This window comes from Microtus oregoni, unplaced genomic scaffold (genome assembly GCF_018167655.1).
Source record: "Microtus oregoni isolate MIOR12 unplaced genomic scaffold, Mior012 000006F_ref0000085, whole genome shotgun sequence".
NCBI classification, from domain to species: domain Eukaryota; kingdom Metazoa; phylum Chordata; class Mammalia; order Rodentia; family Cricetidae; genus Microtus; species Microtus oregoni.
In genome coordinates this window covers 18,295,244-18,319,705 of record NW_024543065.1, presented here as the reverse complement: position 1 = coordinate 18,319,705, position 24,462 = coordinate 18,295,244, and the positions used below count along the sequence as shown (strand labels likewise).

Sequence of the window (24,462 nt, the reverse complement as noted above, 5' to 3'; positions counted from 1 at the left end):
AGACATTCCACTCTATTTATCAGAGAGTTCTAACCCCTATATATGCATTCAAGAGATGAAATATATTCTTGTCTTATGTTTTCTGTTAAATATAATATATACAATGTTACATATAAAATTAGCTACATGAAGGAAATTATTTTCTTAACCACCAAAAAAAGGCTTTTTCTACTTTTTTATTTTATCATAGGACTCAGTTACTTGTGACTTTAGTTTTGAACATCTTCACTATTTTAAATCACTCAGGACACCTAAACATAGTGTTTGCAGATAAAATACATTTAATAACTAAAAGTAGAATAATCTGCTAGTTTAAAACAGGCTTTCTCAATCTCACCATTACTGACATTTGATTTGAAGTGGGTATTCTTTGTTTTGCTTTCTTTGTATGCGTAGTCAGTGGCGGGGGTAAGCAGGAGGCTTACGTAATGCCATATGATTTGATTAGCAGCCTCCCTGACCTCTCCACGATAGATGCCTGTATCCCATCCCGTCATGTGGACAACTGTTATGTACAGTCATTGTCAAATGTAATATGGGGGTCAAAATAGCCCTTGTTGAGAGACAAAGCAAATTGTTCAACTCTAATAATAACCCCAATACATAACACTAGCCCCAGTTCTCAGCACGCCTAAGTACTGTGTGTGCATGCACACACGATTCATCCTTAACAGTAGCTGCATTCAATAGGGCCTATATTTTCTTCTGTTTTACAGACAAGAACACAGATTATTGGATACAAAAGTAGCAGAGAGAAAACCAAACTCAGTGAGTCTGGCTCTGGAATTTATGCTCCTAACTTTTACATTAGGTGTTAGGCAGTGAAGACAAGGACCAGAGATCAGAATTACCGTTCCATTGTGACACCTTCAGGAGCTCTACCAAGTTCAGAACACCTATCTGTAACATATGAAGAATAGGATTAAATCAAGATACTTTATCAAAGGCACTTGGGAGGGCTTCATCAAAAAACCAAAGAAGTCACAGAATCTTCTGTTCATTTGCTCATCTTCTTTATTTAGGGACAACATCTTTGTTTTCCTTTCTGGGTATCTGCACACACAGCAGTGGCTGCTGGCAATAGAAAGGTACTACTTCAGAGTGAGCTTCTTTTGATTCAGGTCACTCCTACCTCTAACTAAAGGCACAAAATAGCTCTTGGGTAATAGCTTATTAGGGGTGAGCACAAATCACAGGCATAGGCTACACAGTCAATCAGCAATGGCTTTTGAATAGCTTTATGTATGCAGGGGACTATGTCTGACTTCAAATACTGTACATCTATAAGTACTTAGTGCAGGTAACCATAATGCGTGACGCTGCAATCCTTAGACTTCTCTGTTACTTTACAAGGAAAGAGGAAATTAGCAAGTAGAGCAAACTTCTCTGTGGTTAATTTAGCTGACCTGAACATGAAGGTTATCCGGAAGTATGCTGGTGAGCCCAATCTAATCACATGGGCCTTTCAGAACAGAAAGCAGGCTTCAGCTCGGGGCAAGAGATGCTACAGAAGGGAAAGTCAATGCTGCGCTGAGCAAGGACTTCATGGGATGCTGATGTTTGAAAACAGAGGGACACGCCCACCACTGCACCTCCTGCACATAACTGGGAATAATGCACAGAGGTGTGACACAGCCCCTGCACACAGAGACACAGAAATGTGTGAAGCGTGTCATATTTTTTAAGGGATTTATAGTACAGATAACAATAAGTGTGCTGTCCACACAAACTTCTAAAACACGTTTTAATTGTTCCCAACACAAAAACCTAGAGATCATGCCCCAATGTGCTATTTATTTATTTATTTATTTATTATGTGTACAGCATTCCTTCCATGTGTCATGTGTGCCCCCAAGCCAGAAGGGGGCGCTAGGTCTCATTATAGATGGCTGTGAGCCACCATGTGGTTGCTGGGAATTGAACTCAGGACCTCTGGAAGAGCAGTCAATGCTCTTAACCACTGAGCCATCTCTCCAGCCCCCCAATGTGCTTTTAAGCAGATTCTCTCCTCTAGCTTCCAGCTGAGAATCCAGATCAGCTGACCCCTTACTTTGAGCCTTATGACAACCAGTTTAGAGAAATCAAACAAGCTGTACTCCACAGAACCTTGAGAGGTAACTGATACTGCTGAAAGCCAGCATAGGTTTTTTTTTTTTTATCATTTGTTCCCCCAGTGACAGAACACTCACAACACACAACATGTTCAAGACAAGAAAGGGAGTAATAGACTTGTCATGGATGTGGTCAACACAGCAGACTGGGGCTTGGGTACTTGGTTTTTCAAACCCTTAATACATTTCCTACATTTCCTGAAACAGTTATTAGTTATTAGTATGACGTCGCAGATGAGACACTTGGGTTCAAAAGTGCAGGGCTGTGCTGCTAACAAGTAACAAAGCCAAACATGAGCTTTGTATCTCACTTTCTGTGCGTGTGCTACCTGGAACAGTAAGAATGCCAAAAGATTATAGAGGCATTTAAACAAAAAATCATTTTAAAAATAGAAAGACTTTTTTAGAAAAAAATCCTGGCTGTCAGGAAAAACACACAGGTGAAAACACATGGAATTGATAAGACTGAGATCTAATCCTGATAGACAGGTAGGGTTTCAAAAGAGGAGGAACAAGGCGTGATTATTCTGTAAAGTTGGAATAAATGGCACAGTGTATGTTCATGAATGATGGCACATGCTCCCATTAACTGGCCACCATTAGAATTTGGAGTTTTCATCACATTTTGAAACAGCAAGGGGATAAGGTGTTAAATAGTGGCCAGCTGTGAAGTCTAGCATCATGGTTGTCAACTTGAACTTGACACATTACAAAGAGGGAACTCAAATGAGGAACTTCCTCCATCAGAACCACCTGGGGGCATGAATGTAGAAGGGACTTCTGGACTGTCAATTAATACAGGAGGTCCCATGCCACTGTGGACTGTCTTATTCCTTGGGAGGTGGACCTGACTTATGTAAGAAAGACAGCTGACTATGAGTCTAAGAGCAAAGACAGCACACAGCTTTCCTCCATGGTTCCGGCCTCTGTTCTTGCCATAAGTTCCTGTCTCACTCCCTTTAATGATGGGCTACAATAAGCTAAAACCTGTTCCTCCGCAAGCTGTTTTTGGTGATGCTATTTATCACAGCAAGTGGAAGCACGTGACATAGCTTTGGTTCACTCTATTACTATTAATGGGATAATGGTAAGATGTTAACGCTGATCAATAGTCAGTTTCAGAACATTCTGTAGTGCATATTACTGCAGAACCCCAGATGAAGTGACTCTTACAAGCAGGTCTACACCAACAAAGCAGGTGTCTAGATAGAGCAGGGGTGTTTGGAAGCCTCTGTGTAGCCACGTAGTCCTGTGCCCATCATCACTCAGGAGGCTATACTGTGGCTACCCCACCAGTCCCTATGAGTCATTGCTCCAACCCCAATCGTAACTGATTAGACATCTAAGGAAACCTGGGCCTGAACTCTCCATTCCAGGAATTTTTAATTGAGCCTCTGTAAAATGAAAAAGAAAATTGCATATTTCCAATATGACCATTTGAACTCACTGGTTGTACAAACTCTGAGATGTGTTCATAGAGAGCTTGCTTGCACAGGGAAGACTAAAGCAGTTGTAGCCAGTCACAAAAGACTGAATATTTCAGATAAGAAAAAGGTGACCTTAGGTTGTGACACATTCCAGACCTGTAGATCAATCCAGGCTCCAGGCAGGCTCTGTAAGGTCTTGCTGCCCTGAACTCACAAGACAGCCATTCTTTTCCTTATATCATACATCGCCAGCCTCTTCTTTACCTATGCTGAACGGATATATGTTTTTTACAAACAAACAGTCCCTTATTTTAGATTATCTAGAAGTCCCTGGGACCATGTGCCTTCCTTTTGTTTCAGGTACGTAGGAGGGCAGACTACCTTGGCCTGCTTGCCTGCCGTCTTCACAGTGGCAAGAATGGCGGTACTTTGTTATTGCCATGATAAAGCACAGCAGCCAGGAGTAACTTCAGGAAGAGTGTTCCACTTCCGGTTCCAGAGAAGTAAGAACTGATCACATCCCAGAAGCATGGCAGCAAGCTTGCATCAGGCATGGCTGCAGGAGCAGGGAGCTGAGCGTTCACATCTCAATCACCAACACAAAGCAGGGAGAGCAAAGCAGAGATAGCCCACCCGTAGTGACACACTTCCTTCAGCAAGGTTGAGCCTCCTGAACCTCTCCAAACAGTGCCACCAAATGGGGACACGTGTTCAAAAGCCCAAGATAATGGGGGACTTTCTCATTCAAACCACCACATTCCACTCCCTGACCCCCACAGGCTCATACAACAATGCAAACTGTTCAGTTCCCAGAGTCTTTCACAGTTTCCACACTATTTCAAAGTCCAACATCTCTTCTGAGACTCAGGGCAATCTCTTAATTGTAACCTTTTGTAAAATAAAAGAGAAAATTGTGGACTTCCAATTTCTAATGGCACAGAATCTACACTACTGTTATATGTTGGAAGTACGTAACTCTTCCATGCCCTCTGCTTCAGCTGCCATCTCTAAGTTCCTGCCCTGGGTGCTTGCCATAGACATCCCTTTGTGGTGGACTGTAAGCTGTGAAGTGATATAATGCCGCCTCCAAGTTGATTTTGGTCGTGGTGTTTATCAGAGAAACAAGAAAGTCACTAATAACGTCACTAAATGATGGGAATGAAAAAGAAAGCCATCTACTGAGGGAAGAGACCTCTGCCCGCCAATTCCACAATGTTCTTCACAATGTCAACTTTGCCTGTGTCTCTACTCAGTCTTCCTGTAGCTACTCATCATATTGCCGCTATCACCTCAGTTCTCCATACCATCCACAGTGACCCTAAGAGTACTTTGAATGTCATTCCTCTAGTGCAATATGAATCTGCCCCAGTTGGAGTCATGTTCATCCTACCTATTATCAACTCCAAAGGACAATTCTAGGTCCTCATCCCTTAGAAGTGCTGGAGACAGCTGAAACTCATTCCTTTAAAATATTAAAAGTTGGAAAATGGTCCAGGGTGCCACACTCTACAAGTTTCTTTTCACATCTCTTTTTCTTTGCTTGCATATCCTTTAAAATATGATATTATTCAGACTTCTGGGCCCTTGTCTCTTCTAATAGGAAAATGTACTGGTACTTCTTATTGGCTTTCAGGATTTAATGATCTCAACATGTACGTCTCTGGGTTAAACCTTTCCAGAATTATATATTCCCCCTTAGAAGAGTCTTCATTTGGTAACTTCCGCCTGCCTGAAGCATTCTCCCAAAGCATGGTTACCACAGGTCTACACACACACACACACACACACACAGAGTACACTCACCCTTCCTTCACCCACCATGCTTGCGAAAAGAACCTACAATTTTCCACTTCTCTATTTCTCCTCTCATTTTCTCATTTTAGCAGTCACCAAGTTTTACACATTGTTTTTTAAATATGTGAAGGGTACACTACTTTGTTAATCTTTACCACCCAGTTATATGTCACCACAATCATCTGGATCACCGCCAAGTCTTTGGACATGTCCTTTACTCCCCCAGGTAAAATCTGAACACCTGGCAAGGACCCTCGCCATCTATCTGCCCTACCACAACACTGCCTACACTGCTTTTGTGCCCTCTACCCTCTTTATCCCATGGTGGCAATGCTGGATCTCTCTTGATCACCACAGACTTTCCAGTGCCTTTGAGTGATAACTCTCAGTGTTTGTATGAGTATTGGCAGTCATTCCTAATCTGTTCTATTAAATGAAAAGAATTGAGTGCAATGGTTACTATTATTGGTTAGTATACATATTCTGAAAAGTGCTATAATGTGTGGATGTGTCTCTTAAGAGGAACTGAACGTGGCCTTTGTTGTTGCTTCTTTGCAAGTGCCAGGGATGGCCCCAAAGCAGCACACACGAGACAAGTGCTCTACCATTAAGCTTACCACCCACCTTCTGGATCAAAAACTTCAACGCCAAGTCAGTAGCATTATCACTTAAATTTGTAGATTTTCTTTGGGGGGGGGGGGCAATGTACCTCATCATGAACTTAAAGTTTGAGCTTCGTTTGTGTTAATATGATCATACTCTATAGACTGATTCCTTGACTAAAAATTTAACTATTATATATTTTTAAAGTTCAAGCATCATAGTTGTCCTATTTGTTTCTTCCGGTGTCTATCGTCTTTCTCTTTGCTTTGATATAAACAACTCTCCACAGCACCTCATTACTTTCATGAATGTTTAAAGCATTACTTTAAATAATTACATGCATACATACTTTATTTTACTTTAATTATTACTTAAATAAGTTTACTTACATATATTTAAATATAATAAATGCATATAATTATTTAAAGTATTGCTTTAAACATTCATAAGCTATCCCTTAAAATTCTGAACCCTAGGTATATATAGTATTAATGTATATGCATATACTTATCATTAAGGGTTGCATATTCATGTCATTATGATATATGTGTGTGTATCTATGTATGGATGTATGTATATATATATGTATATCTATATATATGGAAGTATTCACAGTAATAAACATGCCTGATGTTGAACAAGCTATTACCTTCAAGAGAGTCTTTTCCAAACAAACTGAACACAGATTTTCCTTTTATAATTGAAGTATGGGATGAAGGTAGCAACTGTGACACAGGCTTCTTTACTCAAGGTAAACAAGACCCTGGAGAGACCCAAGCCCTGCTGCTGAGGGGAGTCAACAGACATAGGGCTTAGGAGAGAAGAAAGGGTGTTGGGACCAGGCAAATATATATAGTGAAGCACACAGGAGTTATGCAACCATGCACATTTTGCATGACTTTTCTCAGCTTTAATTTCCTAAGTGTAAAAAGGGGAACATAATATAAAACTCACAGGGCTTTCCAAGAATTCAGTAAAAAATGTAAAAAGGTTTGCATAGTACCTCCATAAATTCTTGACGAATGTGACACAGTTGTTAGCTGGTAATTCTTCACCAATCCAGAGCTAAAACTGCATGTGTTTACTATGCATATACATACCCAAGTGTTTACTATACATATATACACCCTGCACATATATAACTATGCACATATATACTGTGCATATACATATCATTAAAGTATAATATGCACATATATAGTCATACTAATAAAAATGGTTGATGTTGAACAAGCTATTACTCTCAAGAGAGGCTTTCCACAACAAACTGAACATAGATTTTCCTTTTGTAATTAAAGTATGAGATGAAGACAGTGCCATCCCTCCTGTCCAACTTCTCCCTTCTCAGGCAGAAAAGGAAAGAAATAAATCTATGCAAAGATGAGATTTAAAATCTACACACTCTGCTTTAAGTTCGTACAGACGTACAGGTTAAGAAAACAAGAACAGCAGACCCATTTCATTCAAAGAATGGAGCTCGCTGGGGAGCACAATGGAAAAGCCATTTTTAATAGGTGTGTGGCACTAAATAGCCACCTGGCTTTTAAATCTAGGCACAGAGACGACATCATCAGGCAATGCCATTGTTGTGATCGTAAACCAAATATACCTGAAATGTAAAAGTGGATACTTAAAGAGTCAATTAAGAAATACTTTTAAAACATCAAATCAAAATTGATCATTTCTCAAGGTCTCACCCCTAGACAAAGAACTGCAGACAACAACTAATGAGTGCTGGGAGAGGGAGAATTAGTCCCTCCTAGGGATGAGTCCCCTGTTTGCCTGTCTAGTGCTCAATGGTCAGCCTTGAAATCAGATATACACAAACAACAAAAAATGAACTCAGCAAGCTGTACATATATATGTGTGTATGTAACAGTAATAATGAAGGAGAAGCTATTAACTTGAGGGGGACATGGTGAGGGTTTAAGGGAAGGTAGCAGAAAGCGGATGAAGGGAGGAAAGGGAGGAGGGACATGATGCATCTCTATTTCAATTAAAAATCCATCTTTAAACCTAGACAACAAAGAGGACCCTAAGAGAGACATACATGGATTTAATCTACATGGGAAGGAGAAAAAGACAAGATCTCCTGAGTAAATTGGGAGCATGGGGATCATGGGAAGGGATAGAAGGAGAGGGAAAAGGAAGGGAAGGGAGTGGAGAAAAATATATAGCTCAATAAAAACAATTAAGAAATACATTTTTTAAAAGGGACATAGTGGTAGGGATGTAGCCCAGTTGGTAGAGTGAGTGCCTAACATAAGCAAAACCTTGGGTTAAAACCCCAAGCATCTAATAAATCTGGTATTGGTACCACACACCTGGAATGGTGAACCTTCAGGGATGGAAGTAGGAGGACAGGAAATTTAGGGTCATCCTTGGCTACATACTAACTGGGAGACCAGCCTGGACTATATAAGAAACCTCATTCAAAATGACTAAATCTAACTTGGAGTCCTGTTAAGTAGCTATGGGAAAATTTTAGAATGCAGGAAACGTACAGATAACTCTCTCCCACAGCCACTGATACACTCGGAGCCCCTGGGGTTTGTGAGATGCTCCAGAACGCAGTACAGGGCATAGGCTTCCTGAAGGTCCAGAGGAAAACCTTTCCGGCCTGCCAGTTTTCCTTGCCTCCTTCACACCAGCCCTTGAAAGTCCATCTGTGAAAATCCCCTAGTGTTGTGGCAAACACTGTGCACACTAAGGTGATGCCTAAGACCACAGATCAATCAAAGGCACTGCTTCCTGAAATGGCCTTCAAGCAACTCCGTGGAAAAGAAAAGGCCCCCAGATATGCTAACCAACCATGCACCTTGACAGCTTTCTCCCTCAGGAATTCTGAAGCACAGTAAGAGCCCTGCAGGTCAAGGGAATGGTGATCTGTCTTTGTACAAATCGCACGTCTGGAATTTCCCTCTTTGGCTTCCAAAAAGGAAGGCACTGCTCTCCTGAGAACTGGAGCCAGGCCTTGCAATTAAGGCGGCTAGCAATCTGACGAGAGTACCGTGCACAGTCTCCCTCTGAGAGAGAATGCAGGGGATGGAGTGCGATGAACAGTATGGGTGGAGGATGACAACAAGGCAGCTAGCAGGGAATCAAACAGCATCATGGAAATTAATTCCCGATTGCTTGCGGCATGCTGGGCTACAAAACCCTTAATCGCCTTCCATCTGCGACAAGCAGGGGAATCCCTGAAAATCTCTAAGAAGCAATACATCCAGAGTGGCTGCCCGAAGGAAGACTCTACTAGCGTTAACTCAAACCAATACCTGGCAGGCCAGTTTACAATGCTTGCAGCTAGTCCTCGAAGAAATCCTTAGTGAACCCTGACTCTACTGTTCTCCTTAGGAAACCTGGAGTGCAATTCTCCAGATCACAGGTGGGTGGAGAACTACAACCATAGAAGTGATTTTACAGATTTCCAGACCTGTGGGCATAGGCCTCTTGTGAAGGGCTTCGAGAGGAGCATCAAGAAAGACAGGGACAGCACTGCTCCCTCCCCCAAGGCTCGCTCTAAACCACCTCATCTTACTTCATTTTACTAAGCTGAATCTTAGAATTCAAACTGTTTTCTTGCCTTATAAAATTCAGGACTACTAAAGGGCAGGGAACTAGAGAGTTACTTTCATGTTAGCTGTACTCTTTCCCCTACTCCTGAGGACAAACATTCAAAATTCTAAGCCTGCAAAATATACATTCAGGGTGGAGAGGTCAAATACAGTTAGGAAAAAGGGAAGTCAAATAATGTTGAAACCAGCAAAGAACATCTTTGACTTTTCTGTGTCACTTTTCATATTTAAAAAAATCCTGCTTTGAATTTTTATATTAAAAATCCTTAAAAGCAAATGGTAATGCTATAGATTAAAAGCTATTATTTTAGGTTACATCTGAAGAATATATGTAGCTTCTTTGGTTAAGAATAAAAAGAGTTAAGTGCTCTTCAGAAAGTCTTCAAAGTGTGACATTCACCAAGAGGAGGCAAACTCTGAGGCTGTTTGTTGACATCCTGTTTTCAAATCTAGTCTTTTAGGTACGAACTTCAAGGTTAATCAGGAGCAGATTAAAGCTGACCAAATTATTAATGCTGTTTCCCATCTGACTCTTTAATTCCTATTTTAAAGGCACTAGAACCGTCTGCTGCCGATGTGGTGGAAGCTACAACAAAACTAATAGGGAGCATGTATTATCACTAAGGCTGTAGATGCACTCCAAACCGAAAGCACACAGACCTAAGTTATCGAGCTAAATTTATGCACAGGGCTAAAACACTCGCAGCATTTCAGTTCACAAAATATTTCTTCCAATGCTTGCATAGTGTCATCCAGACTCAGCCATCTCCTGGCTTTCTTTCCTGCCTCCAGAAATGAGCATCAGGCTAAACACCAAAGGAGACTGGACACTGATGAGCGGATGAAAACTGGGTTAGCGCCCTGGGTGGCCTTCCTAAGGATGACCACTGTTTCTGTAGGATGGCAACTGACTGGAGCAAACGGTGTGGTTTTTTTCCTGCCATGGGAAGCAAGTGTTTGGGCAAACACAACTAAAATGAAAGTGTAAACAAAAAATTGAAGATTTTGGTTAATACACTATAGCAAATACTTGCATTTATATCCTGTAAATAACTTCTTATACTCAATTTACTTACTATGTAGATTTGTGTGTGTGTGTCTGTGTGTGTGTAGCGTTTGTGTGTGCATTTCAGCATTTCAGTGTGTCTTATGTGTGTGAGTATATGTGTGGTATGTGTATGAGTGTGTCTATACTTGTGTATGTTCCTATATGTATATTTGGTGTGTGTATTTGCTTGTATCTCTGTGTGTGTGTTGAGAAGGTATCACTTTGCATTCCAGGGTCCCCTCAAATTCCCAACATGATCCTAGGTTAGAAATGCTTTTTTCTTTCTTTCTTTTTTGTTTTTGTTTGTTTTTTTGTTTGTTTGTTTGTTTTTTGAGACAAAGTTTCACTGTAGCTTTGGAACCTGTCCTAGAACTCGCTCTTGTAGACCAGGCTGGCCTCTGACTCACAGAGATCCACCTGCCTCTGCCTCCCAAATACTGGGATTAAAGGTGTGCGCCACCACCACCTGGTTTCAAAATGTTTTTCTTAATGAAAGTCCACACTTATTACTCCAACCAATTTCTACTTGCTACCAAAAAAAATTTGCTGTTTAATAAGTGATATCACTTGTCAAGCATCATGCTGAGAGATTCATATGCTTTTTCTATTTTAATGCTTGTAACCATTCTGTAAAAGAGAATTAGTGGCCTCATTTCACAGGTGTGGGAAAGAAGGCTATGAAAAGTTTCCTCTCTGGCATACAGCCTCACTAGGTCGGAAAGATGTTTGGCCCTGTGCTTAAGTTGATCCTCATTTTGGTTACATTTATGATGAACTATTTTCTGCCATCCACTGTTGGGCCAGAAACCTACTGGACAGAAAAAGGTGTCTCCACTTGTAAGGGTTCTGATGTCCATAGGAAGGTGATCGATAAAGCAGTGATATTGTCACCTATAGGCTCAAGGAGAGAAATAATAAATGGCATGGGCACTTAAGAGACAGGAGAGCTTTTAAAGAAAATGGAGCAAGGACTTGCTAAAAACACAGACTGAGCAAGCAAGAGGATGCCCTTTTTGCAAGAGAATGAGATAAAGAAAAACCCTAAATGAGCTGCGTTTCGGAGACAGTAACTATACAAGTTCAATGAAAACAGAGTCTTTCCCAGTGAGCAAAGAGGGGAACAAAGCAATGTCACCATGCTACCCAGACAAAAAGAGCAACATTCCAGAACACTGTTCTTCGACTCAAGCCATTTCACCAGAAGCTTCAGCATTACCTGGAGTCATGCTAAAAATACCCGCCCAGTCCCACGAAATAATAAGCTCAGCAGAGCCTGGTCATCTATCCTGGCTTTCTTGGATTCTCAAGGGAATTCTGATGGATGTCAGCTTAAATCACTTCTGAGGAGAAATGGGGAACTGTTAGGACACTTAGTGGGGCAACAGGAGAGAAATGCTATTTTGAAAAGATGAACTTGCAGAACGGATTAGAAAAGAGACCATTTGCAAATGTGTGTTCTCCACAGAACTCTGCCATGCTCTGGTAAAATGAGACAGCGTGTTTTTAGGAAGTACGACATTAATCTGGTAGGAAAATACTAAGTTTCTCTTTCAACGCTTTTCTTACAGGAAGAAGACACTGAGGAAATTCTGATTTCTCTGGTTAAAAAAATACTTCCCCATAATTTTATCTTTTGAAAGTGAGAACGGAAAAGCCAAGATTTTTACAGTCCCGCTGAGGCACGACCAGCACGGCTTATTAAAATACTTTTATCTCAAAAACTTTCTTAAGAATGGAAAAGCGAAATTTAATTAGATGTATCATATACAACAAGATCACAATACAAGGAAAATGACGGCTCTTACAAAATATAGTCATGACCCAAGAAAATAATCAACAGAAATAACTGAGGACTCTTTAAGAACCACAGACCTGAGAAACAAAATGTTGACTGTAAAACAGAGGCAGAGTGACTTTTCAAGTGGCCGCAGCTTTTTGACTCTGAAAACGTCTTGACCTTTAACAGCATCCTGCAGTCATTTACGCTTTTTCCATATTCCAAACAGTCATATCACATTTATTTATGCTACATTTGCTCCAAGGATTTTTTTTTTATGAACCACTTTTTCAGCCAGTTTACAAGTCACATAATAGAACAAATACTGTTTTCATTGTATAAATCATTCTAAGAAATAGCTTTAAAACTGGAAAAGGTCATTTTCTATATTCATTATTCTCCTCAGCTACTAGATATCATTGTTATGACTTTTGACTGGGGGAAAAAAAAACAAAACAGAACTCAAGTCCTAGTCAACGCCCAGTGGCTGGCAGCCCGGGAGTACTCGCGTGATTACTTAAAAGGAGGTCAATTAGCCAGAGTTCCTCCTGCTGCTGTCTGAAAATGTGTGTTCCCTGACCTGTGGGAAGTTCAAGCTGATGAGGGAGAGGGGCTTGATCGGGGGAGGGGGAGGGAAATGGGAGGCGGTGGCGGGGAGGAGGCAGAAATCCTTAATAAATAAATAAATTAAAAAAAAATAAAAACAAATTACACATAAGAAAAAAAAAAGAAAGAAAATGTGTGTTCATCTAGCACACATCTGATGGGTCCTATTTAGGGCAAGGCCTGGAGCTGGCGATCGGCTGTCATTCGGTAGAATAAGTAACAGATTTTCTCCTTCTCCTGGCATGAGTTCTGGAATATATTAATGACCATAAAGAGCCTATGCCACAGAAATCCTGGATTCTTAAAGTAAGACAAAGACAAGGAATTCTAAGCTGTACTGACTTTTTCTTATTACTCAGACAATACCTAATACATCATAATTTTATTCACTCTATCTGCTAATGTAGTTCTCAATAGCAGTTAATAAATCATCTTCATCCCCTATGCTCCTCGAGTCCACTGACCTTCCCTTTTGAAGCTACTGAATTCTTCTAAACGCATTCTATGTTGAGTAACCCCAGGAGGATTACATAATGAAGACTAGCCAAAGTGCTTCATAGGAGTGAATTGTACAATTTATTAACACTCAGCCGACCATCAAAGAAAGCGTCCTTTACAGTACATAAGAGTCCCCTTATGTTTCTTAATAAGAATCCCGTATAAAATTGCTGACTCGTGCTAATAACTCCTTAAATCAGAATATGCACTCCTCAGGCATTCTAATTGTGAACTGAAAATCTATAGCTGACGAGATACAACCTTCAACACTGCCAGATGACTACAAAAATAACATGTTTCCGGAATCAGCATCTTAAATATTCTAAAACTGCCATCCTCTCAAACCACTGTTTATAAAAATAATATATTAGATTCATGTTAATCGTTATTCATCATGTCAACACAGTCTCAAAGCCAAATCTGAATAGTTCTGGTGTCTAGCAGGATTGTATGAACTATTCAAGGTCTGGATGAATACTGATACGTTTTCAAATAGGTAGCTCTTAAACATCCTATATACTGCAACTACAAACATTTGATTTGAAGGAATTAGCCCAAAATCAGAACAAAGAGAGAGATCCCTAACTTCATTAACACCAGGCTTTCCTTCTATTTAGAAATAACTTAAATAAAAAGCATGCTTGTTTACACCACCAAAGGTCTTTAACCCACAAAAAGATTAGCCTGCTCTTTCAAACATAAGGTGAGTGGTTACAAGGTGTAAATGGTGTCCTATGGGTAAGTTTTTTTTAAGAATTCAACTCTGCAAGGACTTCCATTTTTGGCATCAAAAAAGTCATTCTGAAAGGGTGTTTGGACTATTTTTAACCTTCAATTTTTATTTTAAATATTAACATGCCAAATGAATCTGAACCAAGGAAGATCTCTCCCACCACCCACGGATCGGCAGACGCGCAGCACTCAGGGACTCAAGGAGAAAATACTAACTTCAATTTCAAAATGAAGACCAACTGCTAAACTGAGTGGGGTTGAGCTTCTGGAGAGTGGAGCAATCCAACTCAAAACACTGTCTCATCACCACAAAATCCATAAAGATTTAGTAGACTGCCTTCAGTATGCCACTGATGCAAAGAGAGATGCTTCGAGGAACACTCCGGCTACTGCGATCTTTCAGTCCAACCTACTTACAGGAAAAAGGAGATGAAGTTACCCGACAAAGGCTCATCTTAGCAGTTTTAATATTAAAAATAATTAATGCTCAGGTTCAAAGAAATGGTAAATCATGATGCTTTTATGTGATCAACTATGCTTTCAGAACGCAACATAAGATAATTTAAGCAATAAAAGCATGCCTCGGTAGTATGGTCGCAACCGTGAGTGAGTTAGCACATTAGACAGACACAGAGTGCTAAATCCACTTGCAACCTTCACCTACACTTCAGCTGTCTTTGCAAAAACAGGCCTTGGCTTACAATGAAAACAGCACAGGAAAGGCATGAGTTGCTTCTAAGATTTACTTTCTCCCTTGCTAAAGCAAAGAACAACAATTTCGACCGAGCACATTCAATGCCGTAGCCTTTTACATGCTCCACATCCATGAAGGGTAAAGTCCTAACAGCTAAAAACAAGGCTGAGACAGACAGGCACGCACCCATGCGCTACCTTAAGCATCCACGCCTGTCTTTTTCACTTATGCCCTGACAAAGATAAGATGACCAAGCACAGGTGTTTAGTGGCTTGAGCAGATATATTCCCCTGAAAGGAAAATGAACTTCAGACCATCACAGCCTCAGGTTCAGCTCAGGAATCTAGACTGTCACCCTCAGAAAGGGCCAGGAGTGTTTATCTCTGAAGTTCTCGTCCCTTAGGTTAGTGCTCCTCGGGAGATCCGGAAAAGACCATTCACTAGAAAGGATCTGACAAGAACAGAGACTCCATCAAGAGCGGTGGGGCTTGCAGGCCGTGAGTTTGTCCCTCAACCACAGTCATTCATAGGCTGGTGTAACAATCACTGCCACACCCGTTCCCATAAACCCTTGGCATATACAAACAGGCTTCCCCAGGAGTGTGGCAACAAAAAATGTCTTAGAGTTATGTTGTACTGTATGATTAAACTCTATTCTTTCACAACCGGGTGTTATTCATTTGATTTCCACCTCATTTTCAAACCTACCTTCACATCAAGTTCTCATGATAAACAGTCATGGGAGGGCCTGGACTCTAGGCAATCTAATTTTAAAAAAAAAACTACACAGAAATACATAAAAATGCAGATAAAAGTTAGTATCGTATTGCTCAGATCAGAGAAGAGTGTAGCAACTTGGGGGCTGAGTACTTAAGTATGATCTGCGAAGACAGACTGCAGAGAGAGAGAGGGGTAGAGAGAGGGAGGGAGAGAGGGAAAGAGAAAAGCAGAAAGTGAGAGCATCAGGCTTACCAAAAAAAAAAAAAAGCCACAGAAACACAAAGGCCATTGGGTTTTTCTCTTTTATCTATCTGCATTAAGTGCAGGACTGCTGGGCTCTGATTTACCTGACTCTCTGATTCACAAGAGGCAAGCACTGATTCTTAAATGCTCTTAAACCGTAATCTCATTTGCTGTTCTTTCAGGTTCCTGATGATCACAGAAATCTTTATCACGACCCTGTGGAGGTGGGGTGGAGTGGCCTCTGTTATCTTAAGAGCAAACATCAGCCAGCATTGCTTTTTCAGGGACTGTCTGAAGCTGCTCTGTCTCTCTCCAAGCTGTTCTCAGCAGGGCTGAGGAGGCAGGAGGGCCACAGCAGGGCCAGCCCGTCTCCCAGGCACAGGTGCCCATTAGAGTCACCCTGGGAGCTGGTCTACTCAGGCAGTGATCTGCACTGCTGCAGCCCATCCTTCAGGGACCGAGGGCATTCATGAAGTCCATTGGAGCATCCTTACGGCACCGAGGGCATTCATGAAGTCCATTTGAGCCCCACGGCCAATAGGTGAGGTGAGTATGAGGCCTCAAGATATCCGAGGGTCTTTTTTGATATGAAACCTGATACAGTTAAATTCAATATGAAACTCTCAAAAAAAAAAGCCAAGAGCTTTTATTATATAAAATATAACTAATTTTCACAAACTGAGCATCAGGTGCTTAGCTCTTGTTATAGAGTTTATCATAGTTACACAATTTTGGCCAAATCTAAACTATAATTTTCTTCTTACTTCTTTGCCACATCCCTCCACGAACAAAACAAGTTAAAACTCAACTTTGCTCAGTCTATTCTGAGGACTGATGTCAGTACTTAAGGGGGCAGCTTGACTGTGAAAACCCTGAGAACTTCCGAGAAAGCCTCTCTGACTGTAGAAACGAGTTCCTCTTTCACTCATGATCCCGAGTACAGAAACATGAAGCGTACACCGGGAGTAGTCAAGTTTAAAGGTAGTTTAAGAGACTGAGGCTTGTTGGAATTTAGCAATGTAAGGGAATTAGAGTTGATCAGAGTACAATTAAAAACCACACCTATCTGGTAAGATCATTTGGAACTGCGCATGAATCTCCTTCATCATCAAAACCCAATTTTAATTATTATAACTGTCTTTTGAAATTCTATCACTATATCCTTGGCTTATTAATCAGCGTAGGAAATAAAGTCCCCTGGGAAGGAACAGCAGTGACATAATAGCAAGTAGCATTTGCTGTGTACCAGATGCACACCAGTTACCATGTAAGCTCTTTGTGCAAGATCACTTCTACACCTTATGGTCCAAAGTAGGTGCTAACATAACCCTCATGTGATAAATAAGGAAAATGACCTTCTGAGACATTAAGCAACTTGATGAAGGTCACAGAGCTAGTGTGTGATGAGGCCCAACTCAGATCCAGGTAGTCTGGGTCCAGAGCCATAGTTCTAACTCTCATTTGGCTGCAAGTGGACAAGGCAGAAGAGGGGATTGCACAGTGCACTCAGACAGCCTTTCCAGGACCTAAAGGAGACAGAGAGGCCCATGGATTGGTGTGTGTGTGTTTTAATGTATATATACCAACAAAAGCCTATAGCATCCTCTCACGTTAACTATGAATTCTGCTATCTAAAGAAATGGGTGGAGAGCACATGCATTTACAGTCTGAAGAGCTCCCCCAGTCATTGTACCTCTCTGTCTTTGGGCACCCACATCTTTCTGTTTCTCCCTTTCTTCTTCACCACTTCTCTCCACAAACATATAGAGTGTGACGGTTACAAACGCTTCTACTCCTGTAGAGAACTTTATAAACAGAGAAAACACATCACATCACACTTAGATGTGTAATCTTAAAAACAATCTTGTGAGTCACGTCCACAGTACTATATTTTTAAGCTTACTATGGCTTACTTAAAACCCATCAAGTAAACTTTACAATAAGACAGAGTTGGGTCTCGTGTGTTTTATGCTCATTCTATATTAGGGTCTGTAGAGAACAAATATGACCATCCTGCTAATACTCATTTTGGGAATCCATTTAGGAATTTAAGTATAAGAGGGACAGTGAACTGTACTCAGGACTTCTATTCTCAATCCAACTCTGCCACTAACTGGTGATTTCCAGAAAAATCTTGGTGTTTTGGATACTCCACCACAGTGCACATGATGAGCCAAGGTGCCAAATGGGTCTCGTGCAGCTGTAATCTTTTATGATCTAACTCATACGTTTAATTTTTAAAATAAAAAAAAACCTTAAGGCTAGTGTTTTCCTGGTATATTGTTGGTAACCAAAAACTAACTTTCAGCGTTAGTATAAGGGATTTTTAAGAGAGCATGAGGCATGGAGGTGATTTTAGGGAGCTCAGATACTGACCATCAGGCAAGGCAGCGGGCTATCAACAAAGGGAAAAGCCATTTCCCCTCCAAATAACATACCATCTCCCTTAAATTAGCCTTTTCCTTTCTTATTTATTTAGGTAATTTTGCCAATCATTTCCTTTACCTCTGTTATCTTATTGTGGCTAATTAAAACATATTATGTTTATGGTTCCTATATGGTATAAAAGAAATTAAAAGCCTATTGAGTTAGGGTGTGAAGTTAGGTCCTGGGCACTTCACATCCCTCTGCATTTGAGCCTTCATCCTTCATAGGCATCTGTCCATATTCTTCCCTTGTGACCTTGACACATACCTTGAAAGCCCCTGTTAGTACCGAAGTTATGTATCAAAGCTTTGAAAACATTATAATTCAAGTATGTAAGTTCTGCGGTAAATCCCAAGAAACTAAGATCTCTCAGACAGGCATTTTTTCAGGTTCTCAAGATGGTTTAGCTGATTAGCTCACCTGAGGACTGCTACAAAAGTTTCAGTATGGGGTGGATATTTTTAAGCTGTTTTTTAGCACTTTTACCAGGTTCTAAATCCTATGCACAGTTCCTTTACGTGAATCTTAGCTGCCCGATGGAAGGGAATCAAGGTATCTCCTTTCTAGGACTTGAGGCATGGCTTGCAGAAAATGAAACTGAAGACAATTCACTTCCACTCCCAGCCTTTCGTGCTTATGTAACTTCAACAGCTAGCACCTACTCTAGTCTTTACACTGTTGAATTCCTGACTTCATCTTCTTGGTGAAGACAGAACCCTTCACAAATCTCAACAGTTCCCTTGTTGTGGGATCCCTGCGTGGGACGGGCCCGTACTAGTTAGTATCTGTTTTATAAGGAGCATCAAGTAGCAGGGCTTGAGGGGCCGAGGGACTGGCAAACAACCCAAAAGTGTCCTAGCCCCTTGGCACAGGACTTCAAAGGAGAGCTTCATTATGCTCTAAATGTGCTTTTCCACACTGAAACCCATAAAAGTCACCTGGAAAGCTGTTTCAAAATAAAAGTGGTTTTGTTTCAGTTTGTCAAGGTAACTTATCCTCACATCTGAGCCAAAGGGCAGATAGTTAATGTTTAACATAAGCTGTAAACTGTGCTCAGTACACATGGGCACACACACACATACACACACACGCACACACACAAACACACACACACAAACACACACACACACACACACACACACACACACACACACCACTAGTGCTATTGTAAGATGTAACAAAATGTGTTTTACTTATTAGTCACCTTTCTTATGTGTCTGAGTATACAAATAGGCCTGGAACGAAAGGGAAGGCAGCTGTGACTATAGCTGCCAGGTCTTAAAGCCTCACGTGACAGACCCAAGTCTGCCAGCCTGCAGAACTCCACGCCCCTCTTATGCTATGGGGACTCCAGTCTGAGAAGGGTGACTTGTTTTCTTCTATCACTCAGAATACTCCCCAACTTCAGAAAATGAAAAGTATGTTCGTTGTTAAAGTAGATAAGGGCCTTCATCCTAAGGTACAGTGTAGGTTCACCATTGTGACTGCCCCACAAAAAAACTTGAAAAGCCTTGATAATTTATTAAAAAAGGTGCAGTAGAAAGGAAAATAGAACCCGTTCCTAGTAATTCTATGAAGCTACTTAACTTTTAACCTTTTTTTTTTAATGTACAGGATAACTTGAGTAAAATCTTATGGAGATCAAATTCACGACAATTAAAAAACACATTTGGCATGTAACAGAAATCAGGGAAATTCTAGGATAAATGTTCTTACAAGGTTTTCACATGGGTGGGAAGATGAGAGTTTACATCAAATCCATCATTATTGGAATTTGTAGAATTCATTCAATACCTTTTGTCTGAGGCAATGTCCTGTTTCAAATCAACAGCCTACCTCCCCTAAGACACAAACTTATTAAAAATCCAGTGTGGTACCAACAACACAATGACGTCAGCAATATAAAAACAGTGTGAACTGCCTCCGAACCAAACTTACAAAATAAAAGCTTGACTAAAATTCAATTCTATAGCTTCTAAACTTTAACTATAAAAGTTTTAGCATATTCAAGCACAATAAGGAACGTAAGTATGAAAACAACTAGAACATACAGAAACAAGAACAGAACCAAGGTAAAAGCTACTGAGACCACGGCAAGCTGCCTATAATGCAGGAAATAGAAGCTAATATATAAAAGTGGAGTATAATGTGTCACCCTCAACTGACAACCACTTTTCCTCCCCATGGTCAAACACCAGGTCCTGTAGAATTGCTTGAATTGAGGGTAAGGGTATGTGTGTGTGGCGGGGGGGGGGAGGGATACTACAACTAATTACACACTCGCACGAAGCTGTCAAAGAGTAATAACAACAATGAAAAAAGAGACTAGCATGAGGTATTGGTTTATAAAGGACTGTGTCTGCTTGAACTATTCTAATGGAAAATCATAATTCATTTCTCCCCTCTTCCTGTTGGCCTTTGACTAAACTCTGAAGCAAATCATGCTGACTGCTTGGGGTTTTCGTGACAGCTTGGGATTTTAAAGAACGCATTTAGTTCTAACATTTTATGTAAAACTGGGCAGTCTGAACTAGGTTCTAAGATGTTGGCACCGCATGACAGAGGGCTTCATAAATTTCCTTGACATGGTAAATTAGGTTCTTTTTCTGATTTAGAGACACAGATAAGAAGGGTCTACAAGCCAGCGGATATACATACTGCTAAAATGCTGCCCTCATGGACTGCTAGTAGACACTGTGTCTCTTCTAAATCCACTTTTCAATCGTTAATGGTCAGCTTCTTAATGCTTTAGTGTTTAATATTTCTGGTTCCTACAACTATAGCCCAGATTAACTGGCCACTCACATGAATTCAGAAGCATGCCATGCATAAACGAGTTTCTTCAAACATCGACAGTAGCAGATACTGACCATTTGAGGGTAAACTTTAATGGGCTGTATTGGTTAAGAAGTCCAAGAGGTAAGGATGGGGAGATGTTTAGGAAGAGGCAGAAGCGTGTTCTGTTCTCCAGGAAGGGTAGTTCTGTCCGGATTTCACAGAAAAGGAAAACTGTTGGGAAAAGTTGCTCAGGATAGCAGAACCCATTCCCCCACTGTGCCTGAAGAGGGCTGGCTGTAAAGCGGAAAGCCGGAAGGATGATTAAACAAAGTCAGGGGCCTGGAGGGTTAAAAGGCAGGATTCTCAGAAACGTCTAAAAGGGACCCAAGTCCACTTGAACTTGCTCAACGGCACTTTATCCAGTTTCAGCTGGTCTTAGGCACATCTAATGGCAATCAACCTGCCTCCATTCTGCAGTTACCTTAAATTTCTCAACAGCCTCCAGATTGTGTTCACTTCCTGAAAATGCTATCATGACCCTTTCCTGATAACTGAACCAATATTAAAACAAAAACTCCAGAAAGAATAAATCCCCTTAAAATGCGTTTTAGAGGATTAGCCAAAGTTGGGATGTCATGCTTTTACCATAGCCCTGCAGGTCTGGAGTCCCAGGAAAACACAGGGAAGCAGCCTGGAAGGAGACGTGTCCCCAGATCATGGTGAATGGGAAGGAAGCCTCTGCTCCCTCTTTCAGGTCTCAACTTGGTCACTAACTGCTTCTTGAGCTGTAAGTCCTCAGTTTTCACCTTTGAAATGACAGCCTGAAAGAGGATTTCCTTCACCTTTAAACTTGACAGAAGCCACTCACAGGCTGCAAGTGAAAACAGCCAGAAAGAAATGACGCAGGACTTAACCAAAGTCCACGTTTGCTCTAGGATGAGTTTGTTACTGAGCTGCTGTGGAGGCGGACCTGTTGCGTCACCGAGAATACCCCTTTTCTGAAAATGTTCCAGTAATACAAAAGGCAGTAGGTCTCCCCCACCCCCGTGTGTGTGTGTGTGTGTGTGTGTGTGTGTGTGTGTGTGGTGTAGTTCTCGGGTTTTAAATCGGTAATGGATAGTAAGTGGCCCACTGACAGGAGGTCTCAAGTTTCACGTTTACAGCCTGTTACATACACACAGAATGCCACCTGGCAGGAGAAGGTCATATGACTGAACACTGGGCGTACTGGCTCACTGTTATAACCTTTGTACCACGCGTGATTGATGCCCTGCGTTGATCGTCAGCTTCAATTTGAAACCACCTGCAAGCCTTCGTGAGGGGGGCTGCAAGCCCAGTGCAGTGACTCTTCTCAGGGTGGACTAACTGCAGCAGGCGGGGAGGCAGTGCATCACCTGCCCGGGTAGTCCCTCACACCTGCCTCTTATAGCTTAAGCTCAGCACCGCATGTAACTTCAACCAGATTCAGCCTCACATCCTAACCGGCCACATCTCCTAAGGTAGTTAGAGGAAAACGTGCAGCCTTTGGCAAACAGTGGGAGCGCAGATCTCCCTTGCCTCTGCGCGATAACGTTGAAGCCCTAAGTTCCTACCGTTTATCATCCCTCTCTAGAAAACAGCAGCGTGAGTGGGATTTCTGGCAGGGTTTACGCACTCACCTCTTTGATCTTTGCTCTCTTCTCGCGGATGGTGGCATCAGCTGGTTCCCGGTTCTCTACCCCGATGGGAGGCTGGAAGTCCACCTTGGGCAGGCCCCCAAACAGCTCCTTGTCACGAAGCTGGTCTTGGGCCACCTTCTCCTTCTCCAGCAGAATGTCTCTTTGGATCTCCTCGGGCAGCTTCTGCAGGGTCTCCTTGGCTTCCCTGAGAGCCCGCTCGTGGTTTTCACGGATCCTGGCTAAGTTGTCTTCCAGGATAGCCCCGGGGTCCCCGGGCACGCCTTCCTCGCGGTGCCATACTCGCCCCGCGGCGGCGTCCTCGGCATGCGCCCCGGGCCCGGGTTTGTGCTCTACAGGCGGCTGCAAGGCGGGGTTGGAGTGGAACAGGACCCCGCTGAGCAGCTTGGAGGAGTCAGGCAGGAAGAAGATTGCCCCGAAGCAGAGCGTGATGAAGGCGCTGAACACCAGCAGCAGCACGAACTTCTCGGTGAGGCGGAAGGCGGCGGGGCCAGACCCCTTCCTACTGCCACTAAGCCCCCCGCCCAGGCCACCACCCAGGCCGCCGCCCCCGGAGCTACTGAAGAGCGGCAACAGGCCCCCCACGGGCATCGCTTCGGTCGCTGCAGCCGCCGGTTGGCAGTCTGTCCAGGGGCCAGGCGCCGAGCCGCTTATCAGCCAAACTTCGCTGCCGCCGGCCGTCAGCGGCTGCGGGGCCGATTCTTGCGCATCCAGGCCGCCCAGAGCGCGTGTCTGAGCTGCCGGTCTCCCCTTTGGAAGCGGCTTCCCTCCGGCTCTCCTCGCCGGGGCGGCTCCTTTGGCAAACAGGCACGCGCGACAGAGCGCTGGCTGCAGCCCCTGCGGGGAGAGGAGACAGTAGAACGCAGTGGTTAGGAAGATGGTCAGAAAGTTTCCAGCGGGTCCCCGCCCTCCCCTCGCCCCGGAGCCGCAGGACAGTTCCCTCGCAGGCAGCCCCGCGGTCCAGCTGCGGACACCGCCCTCGGAGCCCACTTTGGACTTGGGGTGAAGTTTTCCAGTAGCGGAGGCAGGGTGTCCCGCGCACATCTGAGGCAGGGCGGCAGACACCTCGGTGGCAGGGGCGGCGCACCTCTGGGCAGCAAGGGCGCCGCGTGCGTGGGGGGCTCGTCAACTTCTCCCGCTGCCCATCTCCGTGCGTGTCCCGGCGGGCGGGGGCGCGCGTGCAGCCCGGTGGCCCTGCGGCCCCGGGACACGGCTCAGGTGAGCGAGCGCGCCGACCTGCCGGCGAGTGCGAGCGAACCAGGCACTGTGCTGCCCTCAGCCTCGGCCCCGCCGTGCACTAATAGCACTGCCGGTCTCCAGGCGGTCGGAAATGAGGGCGGTGACGCGTCCGGAGAGTGACAGCGCGTCCGGGCCAATCTCACGCCTCCCAGGGTCCCGCGGGGGTGGAGCCGAGGCGGGGAGGGGGCCGCGCAGGGCGGGGAGTTTACGGGAAGCGCAGCCTCGCGGGGGCCGGGCCGAGGCGCGGAGGTTGCAGCTCCCCACAGAGCGCGAGGGCGGGAGCTGAGCCCCGGAGCCTGGTCAAACCCGTCCAGAGACGCAGAGCCGGAGCTGGTCCGAGCTTAAACGGCCCCAAGCCCACTCAGCCCGGAGCCCCAAAGCTGGAGGATCTTCGAGTGACCGCGGCTAATGCGGTAGCGCTTGCATGCTCCTGCGCTCGCCAGTTAGTGATCCCGAGGAGAACGCGGGGGATTGCGAGGCAATGGATGATTTTGAAGCGCGTCTTTTCTCCAGT

The 24,462-nt window shown here is 43.2% G+C and overlaps 1 protein-coding gene across 3 annotated transcripts in view; it reads right to left on the bottom strand.

Annotated features, from left to right (window-relative positions):
• Positions 1-24,021, bottom strand: part of Man1a1 (mannosidase alpha class 1A member 1) — a 179,451-nt gene extending 155,430 nt beyond the window's left edge. Inside the window, exons 1-2 of one of the 3 annotated variants that reach the window (XM_041653405.1) lie at positions 23,797-24,021; positions 22,692-23,546 (exon numbers count right to left, since the gene is read on the bottom strand). In XM_041653405.1, coding sequence (XP_041509339.1) covers positions 22,692-23,300 — 609 coding nt within the window. In that variant the 5' untranslated portion in view covers positions 23,301-23,546; positions 23,797-24,021. Of the gene's footprint in view, positions 1-22,691; positions 23,547-23,774 lie in introns of all 3 variants that reach the window. The other 2 variants (XM_041653404.1, XM_041653403.1) reach the window with 2 other exon arrangements.
• Positions 24,022-24,462: the final 441 nt, after the last annotated feature.